Raw genomic sequence first — 14,272 nt, 5'->3', positions numbered from 1 at the left:
GGGGCTAAAGTTGTTTCAGTGGATTGTGTAGGCTTCCTGGTGGAGGGGACTAGTGCCTGTGTTCTGGTGGATGAGGCTGGATCTTGTCTTTCTGGTGGGTACGTCCATGTCTGGTAGTGTGTGTTGGGGTATCTGTGGACTTATCATGATTTTAGGCAGCCTCTCTGCTAATGGGTGTGGTTGTGTTCCTGTCTTGCTAGTTGTTTGACATAGGGTGTCCAGCACTGTAGCTTGCTGGTCGTTGAGTGAAGCTGGGTGTTGGTTTTGAGATGGAGATCTCTGGGAGATTTTTGCCATTTGATATTACGTGCAGCTGGGAGGTCTCTTGTGGACCAGTGTCCTGAAGATAGCTTTCCCACCTCAGAGGCACAGCACTGACTCCTGTCTGCAGCACCAAGTGCCTTCCATTCTCATGGCTCAGAATAAATGGGAGAAAAAGGAGAAAGAAAGAAAAAGGATAAAATAAAATAAAATAAGGTAAAATAAAATAAAGTTATTAAAAGAAAAAAGTAATTTTTAAGAATTTTTTTTTAACAAAACTTAACAAACAAACAAAACAACACCAAAAAACGGACGGATAGAATCCTAGGACAAATGGTGAAAGCAAAGGTATACAGAGAAAATGTCACACAGAAGCTTACACATGCACACTCACAAAAAGAGGAAAAGAGGAAAAAATAATAAATAGTGCTCTCAAAGTCCACCTCCTCAATTTGGGATGATTCGTTGTCTATTTAGGTATTCAACAGATGCAGGGTACATCAAGTTAATTGTGGAGATTTAATCCGCTGCTCCTGAGGCTGCTGGGAGAGATTTCCCTTTCTCTTCTTAGTTCTCACAGGTCCCAGGGGCTCAGCTTTGGATTTGGCCCCGCCTCTGCGTGTAGGTCACCGGAGGGCGTCTATTCTTTGCTCAGACAGGACGGGGTTAAAGGAGCCGCTGATTCGTGGTCTCTGGCTCACTCAGGCTGGGTGGAGGGAAGGGTACGGAGTGTGGGGTGAGCCTGTGGCAGCAGAGGCCGGTGTGACGTTGCACCCGCCTGAGGCGCACCATGCCTTCTCCCAGGGAAGTTGTCCCTGGATCCCGGGTCCCTGGCAGTGGCGGGCTGCACAGTCTCCCCAGAAGGGAGGTGTGGAGGGTGACCTTTGCTCGCACACAGGTTTCTTGTTGGTGGCAGCAGCAGCCTTAGCATCTCATACCCATCTCTGTTGTCCTCACTGTTAGCCACGGCTCGCGCCCGTCTCTGGAGCTCCTTTAAGCTGTGCTCTAAATCCTCTCTCCACGCTCACCAGGAAACAAAGAGGGAAGAAAATGTCTCTTGCCTCTTTGGCAGTTCCAGACTTTTTCCCGGACTCCATCCCGGCTAGCCGTGGTGCAATAACCCATTCAGGCTGTGTTCAGGCCGCCAGTTCTCTCCCTGCACTCCAACTGAAGCCCGAGCCTCAGCTCCCAGCCCCCGCCCCCTGTCCCGGCGGGTGAGCAGACAAGCCTTTCAGGCTGGTGAGTGCAGGTTGGCACCGATCCTCTGTGCGGGAATCTCTCCACTTTTCCCTCTGCACCTGTGGCTGTGCTCTCTTCCGCAGCTCCAAAGGTCCCCCCCTCCGCCACCCACAGTCTCTGCCCATGAAGGGGCTTCTAGTGTGTGGAAACCTTTCCTCCTTCACGGCTCTCTCCCACTGGTGCTGTTCCTGTCCCTATTCTTTTGTCTCTGTTTATTTTGCCCTACCCAGGTACGTGGGGAGTTTCTTGCCTTTTGGGAGGTCTGAGGTCTTCTGCCAGCTTTTAGTAGGTGTTCTGTAGGAGTTGTTCCATGTGTAGATGTATTTCTGATGTATCTTTGGGGAGGAAAGTGATCTCCGTGTCTTACTCTTCTGCCGTCTTCCCCCCTCCCCTTTTTTTAAAAACAATTCTCTTTTAACATTTTATGAAACAAGCAGGAAAATGGAAAATAATTTGGAAGATGTTGGTATAGGTTCAATAGGATGTTTCTTTCTTGCTTTTAATCTTTTAACATTAGATATAATTGGAACATTTGAAGAGATTATTAGACTTTCAAAGACATTTAAAATGCCTTTTATGCATTTTCAGAAGCGTCTACAGGAAAATAAACAGTTGCTTGGCAACCTGGAATTTTGTTGTAAACTGCTTTTCTTTTTTGGAGGGATATTATTAATGCAACACTTCGTTAATTTAATTAAATGCTATTTTAAAAATATAAAACCATGTTGCAGTGAACTGACCCACCATTTCATTTAATTGTAAACCTCAAGATTTGATTACTCATAGTTCTCCTTTAGTTAATTTACTTATTCACAGTTTTGACAGAAAAGCTTTCAAACTAATATGAAGAGATAGGCACAGTATAACCAATTAGGAAACTATAAAATTGCCTTAATTTTTGTTCAATCACTGCTGCAAATCCAAATTCACATTTTTCCCCTTGTAAATTTTTCTACGCAGCATGGATTTTTTTCCCCACTGCACTTCTAGGTTAAGGACTATAGATCACATAAATTTATAAGTCTAATGCTTGTTTACTAGTGAGAAAGGAGTCCAAGAAAAATTTTGCTTTAGAGCATGCATGGATAACATCTATACAAAACCAGAAGTATGACAAAACTATACAGTACAAAGTAAATCTAGTCAGAATTATTGCTTCATAAAGGACTGTAAAGACCACTTAGTCCAACCCTTTCATTTTTCATATTGAGTAATCTGAATCCTTGAGAAGTTATATGACATGATTTTTCCCTTGTTCTGGTCAGTGACTTATAATGCCTCTCTTCAAACCCATTTAGAGAGTTTTAAAGAAATTAAAATCAAGATTAAGAAGGTGGGATTTAGTGGACAAAGCACTAAGGGTACATGTCAGGAGACACGAGTTCTCATCCTAGCTCTACTGTCTGTGTTGTATTAAGTCCCTCACTTTTCCTCTCTAGGATTCAGTTTTTCATTTGTAAAATGGAAGGGTTGGTTTAGATATTCATTAAAGTTCTTGTGACTCTTAAGAACTATTTTCACCACTCTAAGTCTGAGTAATATTCCATTGTATATATGTACCACATCTTCTTTATCCATTCATCTGTTGGTGGACATTTAGGTTGCTTCCATGTTCTGGGTATTGTAAATAGTGCTGCAGTGAACATTGGGGTGTGTGTGTCTTTTTGAATTATGGTTTTCTCAGGGTATATCCCAGTAATGGGATTGCTGGGTCATATGGTAGTTCTATTTTTACTTTTTTAAGGAACCTCCACTCTTTTGCAGCAACCAATACATGCCTTCTTTTCTTTGATTTGCATTTGCAGGGGAGAATGATTTCATTGAATTCTAAAATACTGTTTTAAATCTGCCAGAGTTTTTTTTCTTTTTCTTTTTGGCCCGTGGTACCAGTGCACCAGTAGATGGTTAGGGATTTCGATACTATTTAAAAATAATTTAGTTGAATTCACTATACATTTTGAAGGGCATTGGTGGAGTACAGATTGATCTATTTTTAGTACCAATTTCCGGTTATATTTCTATGGTTTTGTTGGATATAGACTTCCTAGGAGGAAGAATTTCAAACTTATGCACTCACATTTTATCTTTGGGTTTTTTATTCCTACCTCTTTGTACCATTATATAGAGTTTTAAAAATTGCCTTATATTAATACAAAAGAATGTAATTATACTACAAGGGCTGGCACACTTTCAGAGGTGGCTTGCCATGTTTTCATTTATTTGGTCCCTTAGTATATAAGAAGGAGGTCAGTAAAAAGGTATAAAGACAACTTTGTGTTTCCTCCCCTTAATTCTTCTTTCTAAGGTAACTCTCATAAGGAAGGTAGCCCATTCTTTAGTAGAAGTGCTAGCAAGGATATTCACTAGAAAGTTGTTCCTTCTAGCATTTCAGAGTGCTTCCTCTGACAATGTTGTTTTAGATGGATTTTAGTGCATGGTGAGCTCTGTCTAAAACAACTGTCCAGAGCTCTTAATAGACACCAGAACACATTAGCAAGAGTTTTGAAATTTCTCAGACAATTTTCACATTATGCTGTTTGTTTTCTCTGTGCTGTTTTCAATTGGGAATCAGACCCATATTTAATGCTTTTTCAGGTGTTCAAACTGTCCATTGTAAGAAGTTATTAGAGGAGTTGAAAATTACTTTGTTAAAGAATATTATTCATAAATTAGACTTGGGCTTACTTTTGGCTTGTGCTGTGCAGCATAGGCCTATTAAAGAAATGTATACAGTCTTCAATTACATTAAGAAATGGCCCCTGTTTTAAAAGAATGGTTATGGTTTTAGGTATAACAGCTGCAACAATGGCTGAGGCGATGAAGCTGCAGAAGATGAAGCTTATGGCTATGAACACTCTTCAGGGAAATGGAAGCCAAAATGGGACCGAATCAGAGCCTGATGATCTTAATTCTAATACAGGTGAGTGTCTTCAGGAATCCAAAGCAGGTGACTCTCATTGCTTTATTCTGGGAAGGGAGAGAGGAGGGCTGAGAGGAGAGGAGAGAATAATATGTATACTTTGATTATCAGCAGTTAGTACAAAAGGAGGCTTAACCCTACCTCTAATTTGTACATTGAAATTAGAAAACTATTATGGGTCAGAATCCCATTTCAGGAAACATTGATTTATCTCTATTGTTTTGTTGTGGTGGGGTTAAATTCTAATTTTTATAGTGCTAACTATTGCACCTTTTGATTGCTAAAAGCTGCCTCCTTCAATTTCACCTCAGCCTTCTTAATTTTTCTCTAAATAATTTGCCACTGAAATGCAGTTCTGAGAATCCACCTTTGCTTCAAGCTGGAGTACCACCTCCTTAGATAAGTGAGGGTGCTGGGAGACTTGAGGAATTATTGGCAGGGGCTAAAGATGTAGAACAAGAAGAAAAAAAGAAAAAGAGATGGAAAAAGGGGAGAAAAGAGAAAGATGCCTGTGGGATAGAATGTCCCCTCCTTTCTTAGTAACTGTTTTTTTTTTCCTTGACCCTGTGATAACTGTACCTTGACTTGATCATAAGATCACCCCTGAGATCTCTTTTGGAAGTAGGTGGGATTATAACTATCAACATACATGAATGGATAAATAAATAAATAAAATATAATTTTAGTGGGGAATAATAAGGGGCAACCTAGGATGGTCTTAGGAGCCACAGGCTTCCAATCTGCGTTTGCAGTTAAATTCAATATAATGTGATAGGTAAATAAGTAGCAGCCTTTTCTCTCTTCTTTTCAGCTTCTAGAATTTCAAGCATGGTAAGTCTTTATTTTGGAGGGAAAAGGAGAGAGGAATTAAAAAGGGACATTATTGAATTAAATCAGTATGATAGACTCATTTAAAGCTGAAGTTTTCATGGTGAATTATAGAGTGAGAATGGTCTTCAACCAGTGCTCACAATGGGGAATAAATGGAAACATGCTCAGTTTTACATTGTATAAGTTTGAGGTGTACAAAGTGTTGATTTGATACACTTATACATTACAATATGATTATCACAACCATGTTAACTAACACCTCTATCATGTCATAATTATCATTTCTTTTGTGCAGTGAGAAATTTTAAGATTGTATCTCTTAACAACTGTCAAGTATTTAATGGAGTATCATTAACGCTAATAACAATGTTGTACATTACATCCCCCAAATTTATTCATCTTCTATCTCTCATGTTAACTCATTTATTTCTTACCAAAATTTTGGAAAAAAGGGAAATTTTAATATTCCAATTTTTGCAGATTGGGAAACAGAGGAACAGAGTGTTTTGGCTTTGCCCATAATCGCAAAGCTAGTAAGTGGCAGAGCTAAGTTTCAATCCCATATATGGTTAAGTCCAAAATGTTTAATCTTTTCACATTCTTCCTCCACTTCAATGTTGTTTTGCAACAGGAATTTTTTTTAATTTATGTTCATTTTTGGCTGTGTTGTGTCTTCATTGCTATGCATGGGCTTTCTCTAGTTGTGGTGAGCGGGGGCTACTCTTCAGTGTGGTGTGCAGGTTTCTCATTGCGGTGTCTTCTCTTGTTGTGTAGCACCGGCTCTAGGCATGTGGGCTTCAGTAGTTGTGGCACACTGGCTCAGTAGTTGTGGCTCATGGGCTCTAGAGCATAGACTCAGTAGTTGTGGCACATGGCCTTAGTTGCTCCACAGCAGATGGGATCTTCCTGGACCAGGGCTTGAACCCATGTCCCCTGCATTGGCATAAGGATTCTTAACCACTGGGCCACCAGGGAAACCCAGGAATTTTATTTTATTTAACCTCTGGAATAAAGTTGTTTTTACGATGAGGATACAGTAATAAACTTATGATCAATTTCCTAGTCTTAACGCCTCTCTTAACTGATACTGGCTTTAAAATTTTTTGGTGTCTCGGAAGTGACCAACATTTTACAGGAAGCCACTTGCAAATAAAAATAATTTTTTGTACCAATAAAAATTAGTAGGATCTCAAGGAATAACTTCTGTCATGTTTTTCTCAGGTATACCAGTTTCTGAAAAAGACTTTCAATAAAACTTCTGTTGTTCCTTTATAACAAGACAACAAAAAATATTTTGAGAGCTATACTGGTTACCTAATTTCTAACTTAGTAAACGGTTAATTTTCCTGGTTAACTATAAGCTGACTTAACTCCAGGTATCCATCTTTGTGAAAAAAGAAAGTAGTAGGTTTCGATCTATGTATGTTATACTTGATGTTTTAGAAATGGAATTAGAGTAGTCACTGTGCTTGACTTTAAATGTAAATGGATTAAACTCACCAATTAAAATGCACTGAATGGATGAATGGATAAAAAAATAAGATCCAGCAGTATGATTTGGTCGAAAGTGAAGTGATGGAAAAAGATACACCATGCAAATGGTAACCAAAATAAAGTGAAAGTGGCTATAGTTATATCAGAAAAAATGGACTTTAAGTCTTAAACTATTTTTAGAAATGAAGGTCATTATATAATTATAAAAGGGTCAATTCAATAGGAAGATATAACATTTATAAATATATGTGTACCCAGTAGGAGAACACTTAAATGTATAAAGAAAACATTGACAGATCTGAAGGCAGAAATTGACAGCAATACAATAATAGTAGGGGGATTCAATATCCCACTTACAATAATGGACACAACATCCAGACAGAAAAGCAATAAAGAAAAATCTTACTTGGACAACACTATAAACCAAATGGACATAACAGAAACTTACAGAAATTTCTACCTAACAGCAGAAGAATACACATTCTTTTCAAGCACACATAGAACATTTTTCTGGATATATCCCATGTTAGGTCACAAACCAAGTCTTGACAAATTTATGAAGATTAAAATTATACCAAGTATCTTTTCCAACCACAGTGAAATAAAACTAGAAATCAATGACAGCAAGAAAATGGGAAAATTTATAAATATGTGGAAAATAAGCAATACTCTCTTGAGCAACCATTGAGGAAAATCAAGAGAGGAAATCAAAAGAACATTTAAAAAGTATCTGGAGAGAAATAAAAATGAAAATAAAATATACCAAAACTATGGAATGCAGCAAAAGTAGTACTAAGAGGGAAGTTTATATTTAAAAAATACAAAGTATCAAATAAACAATCTAATTTTACACCTCAAGGAACTAGAAAAAGAACAAACCAAGTCAAAAGTTAGCAGAAGGAAATAATAAATAAGTTTAAATAAATAAATAATAAATCAAGTGGAGGATAAGAAAGCAATAGAAAAAAAATCAACACAACTAAGGTTGGTTTTTTTTGAAAAGATAAAATCAACAAAACCTTAATTAGACAAAGATAAAAGAGAGAAGACTTAGATAAATAAAATCAGGAATAAAAGAGCAGGCGTTTAAATGGTACCTCAGTAATATAAAGGATCACACAGGACTAATAAGCACAATTATACATGAACAGACTGGATAACCTAGAGGAAGCTGATAAATTCCTAGAAATATACAACCTACCAAAACTCAATCAAGAAGAAATAGAAACATGGATAAATCAATTACTATTAACAAAGTTGAATCAGTAATCAAAAACCTCCCAACCAAAAAAACAAAAACAAGAAACAAAAAAGCCACCACCACCACCAACAACAACCCAGCTCCAGATGGTTTCTCTGTTGAATTTTACCAATGTCTAAAAAATTAACTCCAATCTTTTTCAAACTCTTCCAAAAATTGAATGGGAGGGGGTACTCCCAAACTCATTTTACAAGCCCAACATTACACTGATAATAATTCCAGATAAAGACACTACAAGAAAAAAAATTAAAGGTCAATATTACTGATGAGTATAGAGGCATAAATTCTCAATAAAATACTAGCAAACCAATTTTAACAGCACAATAAAAGGATCATACACCATGACCAAGAGGGATTTATCCCTGGGATGCAATGTTGGTTTAACATACGCAAATAATCAGTGTGATACAAAAAATTTAAATGAAAGAATAAAACCACACGATTATCTTAATGGGCAAAGAAAAAGCACTTGACAAAGTTCAACATACATTTATGATTAAAACTCAATGAAAAGGTGTAAAAGAAAATTAACTCACAGCTTATAGACCATATATGAAAAGCCCACAGCTAACATCATAATCAATGGAGAAAAACATAAAGCTTTCCCTTTGTACCTTTCTGGTACAAAACAAGGATGCCCACTCTCAACACCTGCTCAACATATTACTGGAAATCCTAGCCAGAGAAATTAGGTAAGTAAAAAGAATAAAAAGCACCCAAATCTGAAAGGAAGAAGTAAAGTTATTTCTATTTGCAGATGGCATGATCATATATGTAGAAAACTCAACAACGACCATAAAACAATTAGAACTAAAAAATGAATTCAGTAAAGATGCAGTATACAAAATCAATACAATATGTTAAGATGGCAGAGTAGGAGGACACTGAGCTCACTTGCCCTCACGAGCACATCAAAAATACAACTACATGGGGAGCAGCTCTTTCTGAATATGAGATGGAGATTGGCAGAATGGCTTTTCTGCAACCAGGGCTGTAAAGAGAGATCCATGCAGAGTCTGGCAGGAAGGGAGGAGAAGTGATCTGGTTGGGTCCCACATCCCTAGCTGGGGACCCAGAAAAGGAGGAGGATATCATGGGCTCTGAGATCCTCTCTGGGGAGTGAAGGGTATGAGCCACATATTAGGCACCCCAGCCATGGAGTCTGACAAAGGAAGATGAGCTCCCTTAGCTTGTTTGAAAACCAGTGAGGCTTACTGGAGATCTATAAGAAACCAAGACTGCTCTTGAAGAGCCCATGCACAAGCTTGCTTACTCCTGGTCACAGTGTGATGGCAACAGATTGAAAAGTGTCTGGGGCTCTGGCTGGCTTGCCAGGACAACCCTAGTATGCCCGAGCCTGCACCAGGCTCTTACTCCAGTCTCTCTTGCCATTGCTAATGAGAGAGTGCACACTTGGAAGGAATGACGCTGGCTTGGACCCTGGCCCTGTCTCTGACAAGGGTGGAAGCAGCCATTGCTAGCAAGTGTGTTCTTGCCCCTTTTGTGGGGAACAAAATTGGTTCCAGGGTGGAGACCACCATTCCCAGTGGACTGAAACCATCTCAGTAATGTGGCACCAAAACCTCTGATTCCAACCCAGTCTCTATCTAAGGTGCACATGGTGAGGAAAAAGTTAAGCCAGCACAGAAGTGCAGCACCAAGCCCTCGGGACCCAGTCATCACCCCAATCTAGAAAGAGACTAACAACAAAACCTGGAGACAAAAAATTCTACCTCAGGGCTCATGCTACAGGCCCCTTGGTCCCTGCCCCAGCCCCAGCCCTTAAAGTGGTAATGGTCACTGAGCCTAGGAGAAGCCCTGGCTCACACCTGGCTCTGGCTCTAGCCTTTCCAAATCCAGTCTTACCAACCAAGGTGGTGGCTGGACATCCAAGGGGAAGACAAAGCCTGTGCTCACTTCAGATCCAGCTCTCTGACCAAAGCCACAGGACACACACAGACTGCATAGGGGTGCTCCCACACAAGGACAAGCCTTCAAGATCAGGATAGGTACTGTTTCACATAATTTCATAGAGACACAGAAAGTTAAACAAAATAAGACATAGGAATATGTTTCAAATGAAAGAAAAAGAAAAAAAAACCTGAAAAACTCTAATGAAACAGAGATAATTTACCTGATAAATAGTTCAAAGCAACAGTAATAAGAATACTAACTGAACTTGAGAAAAGAATAGATGAACACAGTGAGAATTTTAACAAAGAACTAGAAAATATTAAAAAATAACCAGTCAGAGCTGAAGAATACAATAACTGAAATAAAAAATACACTAGAAGGAAATAATAACAGATTAGGTGATACAGAAGAAGACATAAGTGATCTGGAAGATAGAATAACAGAAATCACCCAATCAGAAGGGCAAAAAGAAAAACAAATTTTAAAGTATAAGGATTGTTTAAGGGACCTTTGGGGCAACATCAAGAGTACTAATATTCACATGATAGGGGTTCCAGAAGGAAAAGAGAGAGTGAAAGGAGTTGGAAATATATTTCATTAAATTATGGCTGAAAATTTCCCACATCTGAAGAAGGAAACAGATATTCAGCTACGGGAACCTCAGAGTTCTCAAACAAGATGACCCCAAAGAGACCCACAGCAAGACATATCATAATTAAAATGGCAGAAGTTAGATAAAGAGAGAATAGTAAAGGCAGCAAGAGAAAAACAGAGTCACATACAAGGGAACTCCTATAAGTCTATCAACTGATTTTTCAGCAGAAACTTTGCAGGCCAAAAGGGAGTGACATGATATAGTTAAAGTGCTGAAAAGGAAAAAAATTCAACCTAGGACACTCTATCCAGGAAAGTTATCATTCAGAATTGAAGGAAACCTAAAGAACTTCTCCAACAACCAAAAACTAAAAGAGCTAATCAATACTAAACCAACCTTATAAGAAGTATTAAAGGGTCTTCTTTAGGAGAAAACATAAGGGCTACAGTATGAAACAAGAAATTATAGGAAAGGAAAAATCCCACAGGTTAAGGCAAATATATAGTGAAGGCTGTGAATCAACAACTTAAATAAGCTAGTGCAAAGGTTAAAAGACAAAAATTGTAAAATTGATTAACAGTTAAGGGATAGGCATGAATATGTAAAATATGACATCAAAAACACAAAAGTGGATGGGGGAGCAAAAAATATAGCTCTTCTAGAATGTGTTTGAACAGAAATATCAGATTAAACAAGTAAATATAGTTAGAGGTCAATGTATATGACCTCCATGGTAACCACAAATCAAAAGCCTACAATAGATACACAAAAACTACAGAGAAAGGAACACAAGCATCACACTAAAGGAAATCATCAAACTACAAAGGAAGAGACTAAAAGAAGAAGAAAAGAACAGAGAAGAACTACAAAAATGACCAGAAAACAAGTTAAAAAAATGCCAATAACTACATGCCTATCAGTAGTCACTTTATATGTCAATGGACTAATTGCTCCAATCAAAAGACACGGGGTGGCTGATTGGATAAACAAAACAAGATCCATCTATATGCTGCCTAAAACAGACTCATTTCAGAGGTAAAGACATGCACAAACTGAAAGTGAGGGGGTGGAAAAAGATATTCCATGCCAATGGAAATGAAAAGAAAGCTGGGGTAGCAATATGCATATCAGACAAAGTAGACTTTAAAACGTAGTCTATAGCAAAAGACAAAGAATTGCATTAGTAATGATACATATATCAATACAAGAAGAGGATATAACATTCATAAACATATATGTACCTAATATAGGAGCACCTAAATATACAAAGGAAATATTAACAGAAATAAAGGGAGAAATTGACAATAACACAATAATAGTCAGGGACTTTAACACCCCACTGGTATCAGTGGACAAATCATCCTGACAGAAAATCAGTAAGTCAACAGTGACCTTAAATGAAACATTTGATCAGTTGGACTTAATAGATTTCTTTGGGACATTCCATCCAAAACCAGCAATATACATATTATTTTAAAGAGCACATTAAACATTCTCCAGAATAGATCACATGATAGGTCACAAAACAAGTCTCAACAAATATAAGAGCATAGAAATTATATCAAGCATCTTTTCTGACAACAACAGTATGAAATATAAATCAATTAGAGGGAGAAAAATGGGAAAAACACAAACAAGTGGAGTCTAAACAATATGCTACTAAAAAAAACAATGTGCCAATGAAGAAATCAAAGAGGAAATCAGAATATACCTTGAGACAAATGAAAATGAAAGCATAGCTTTTTGAAATCTATACGGTGTACAAAAGCAGTTGTAAGAGGGAAGCTTATAGCAATATAGGCTTACTTAAGGAAACAAAAAGCTCAAAAAAAAAAAAAAAAAACAAGCTAACCTACCACCTAAAGGCATTAGAAAAAGAAAAACAAAGCCCAAATTCAACAGAAGAAAGGAAATAATAAAGATCACAGAGGAAATAAATAAAATAGAGTCCAAGAAAACAACAGAAAAGGGGAAGCTTTTTGAAATGATAAAATTGGTAAGTGTTTAGACTCATTAAGAAAAAAAATTGAGAGAACACTAATAAACAAAATAGGACATGAAGGAGGAGAAATAGCACAGAGATACAGACAATCAGAAGATGATACTATGAGAAATTACATGCCAACAAACTGGACAATTTAGAAGAAACAATAAATTCCTAGAAACATACAAACTTCTAAGCTTGAATGAGGAAGAAATTGAAAATCTAAACAATTACTAGTACTGAAATTGAATCCATAATTAAAAAACTGCTAGCATACAAAAGTCCAAGACTGGACAGATTCACAGGGGAATTCTACAGATCATATAAAGAAGGGTTAATACCTATCCTCAAACTATTCCAAAAAATGAAGAGAAGGGAACACTCCTAAATTCATTCTATGAGACCACCATTACCCTGATACCAAATCAGAAATAGACACTATTAAAAAAAAGAGAGAAAGAATTACAGACCAATATTTCAGACTACTGTAGATGCAAAAACTCTTAACAATGTACTAGAAAACTGAATTCCACCATATATTAAAAGCATCATACACTGTGATAAAATGGAATTTATTCCAGAGATGCAAGCATGGTACAATATCCACAGATCAATCAATGTGATACACCACATTAACAAAACGAAGGCTAAAAGTCATATGATCATCTCACCAGATGCAGAAAAGCATTTGGCAATATTCAACATCCATTCATGATTAAAACTCTCAATAAAGTTGGTATAGAGGGGACATATCTCAACATATTAAAGGCCATTAATGAAAAACTCATAGCTAACATCATATTTAATTGTGAAAAGCTGAAAGCTTTTCATCTAAAATCAGGAAAAATAGGAGGATGACCACTATCACCACTTCTATTTAACATAGTAGTATAAGTCCTAGCCACAGCAATCAGGCAAAAAAAAGAGAAATAAAATTCATCCAAATTAGAAGGATGGAAGTAAAACTGTCACTATTTACAGATGACATGATACTTTACACAGAATACCCTAAAGCCTATACCAAAAAGCTAGTAGAACTAATAATTGAATTCATTTTAGTTGCAGGATACATAATATACAGAAAATTGTTACTTTTCTATGCACTAATAATGAACTATCAGAAAGAGAAAGCAAGAAAACAATCCAGTTTAAAATTGCATCAAAAACGAATAGGGCTTCCCTGGTGGCACAGTGGTTGAGAGTCCGCCTGCCGATTCAGGGAACATGGGTTCGTGACCCAGTCCAGGAAGATCCCACATGCCGCGGAGTGGCTGGGCCCGTGAGCCATGGCCGCTGAGCCTGCGTGTCTGGAGCCTGCATGTCCAGAGCCTGTGCTCCACAACGGGAGAGGCCACAACAGTGAGAGGCCCGCATACTGCAAAACAAAACAAAACAAAACAAAATGAATAAAATACCCAGGAATAAACTTGACCAAAGAGGTGAAAGACCTATACTCTGAAAACTATAGTACATTGATGAAGAAATTTGAAAATGCTACAAAGAAATAGAAGGATAGCTTATTCTCTTGTATTAGAAGAATGCATATTGTTAAAATGCTCATACTACCCAAAGCAATCTACAGATTTGATGCAACCCCTATCAAAATACCCATGACATTTTTCACAGAACTAGAACAACTAATCTTAAAATTTATATGGAACAACAAAAGACTCCTAATTGCCAAAGCAATCTTGAGAAAAATAACAAAGCTGGAGATATCACATTCTCTGACTTCAGACAATACTACACAGCTACAGTAATACAAACAGCATG

The 14,272-nt window shown here is 37.4% G+C and overlaps 1 protein-coding gene across 1 annotated transcript in view; it reads left to right on the top strand.

The window, feature by feature from the left end:
• DACH2 (dachshund family transcription factor 2) overlaps positions 1-14,272 on the top strand; it is a 615,381-nt gene that overhangs the window by 397,243 nt on the left and 203,866 nt on the right. The window contains exon 4 of the mRNA XM_060292022.1: positions 4,289-4,420. Within this exon, the coding sequence (XP_060148005.1) occupies positions 4,289-4,420 (132 nt within the window). The remainder of the gene's footprint in view (positions 1-4,288; positions 4,421-14,272) is intronic.

Source organism: Globicephala melas, chromosome X, assembly GCF_963455315.2.
Source record: "Globicephala melas chromosome X, mGloMel1.2, whole genome shotgun sequence".
Lineage (NCBI taxonomy): Eukaryota > Metazoa > Chordata > Mammalia > Artiodactyla > Delphinidae > Globicephala > Globicephala melas.
The sequence above is the reverse complement of the archived record's forward strand: the minus strand, read 5'-3'. Positions and strand labels throughout refer to the sequence as shown.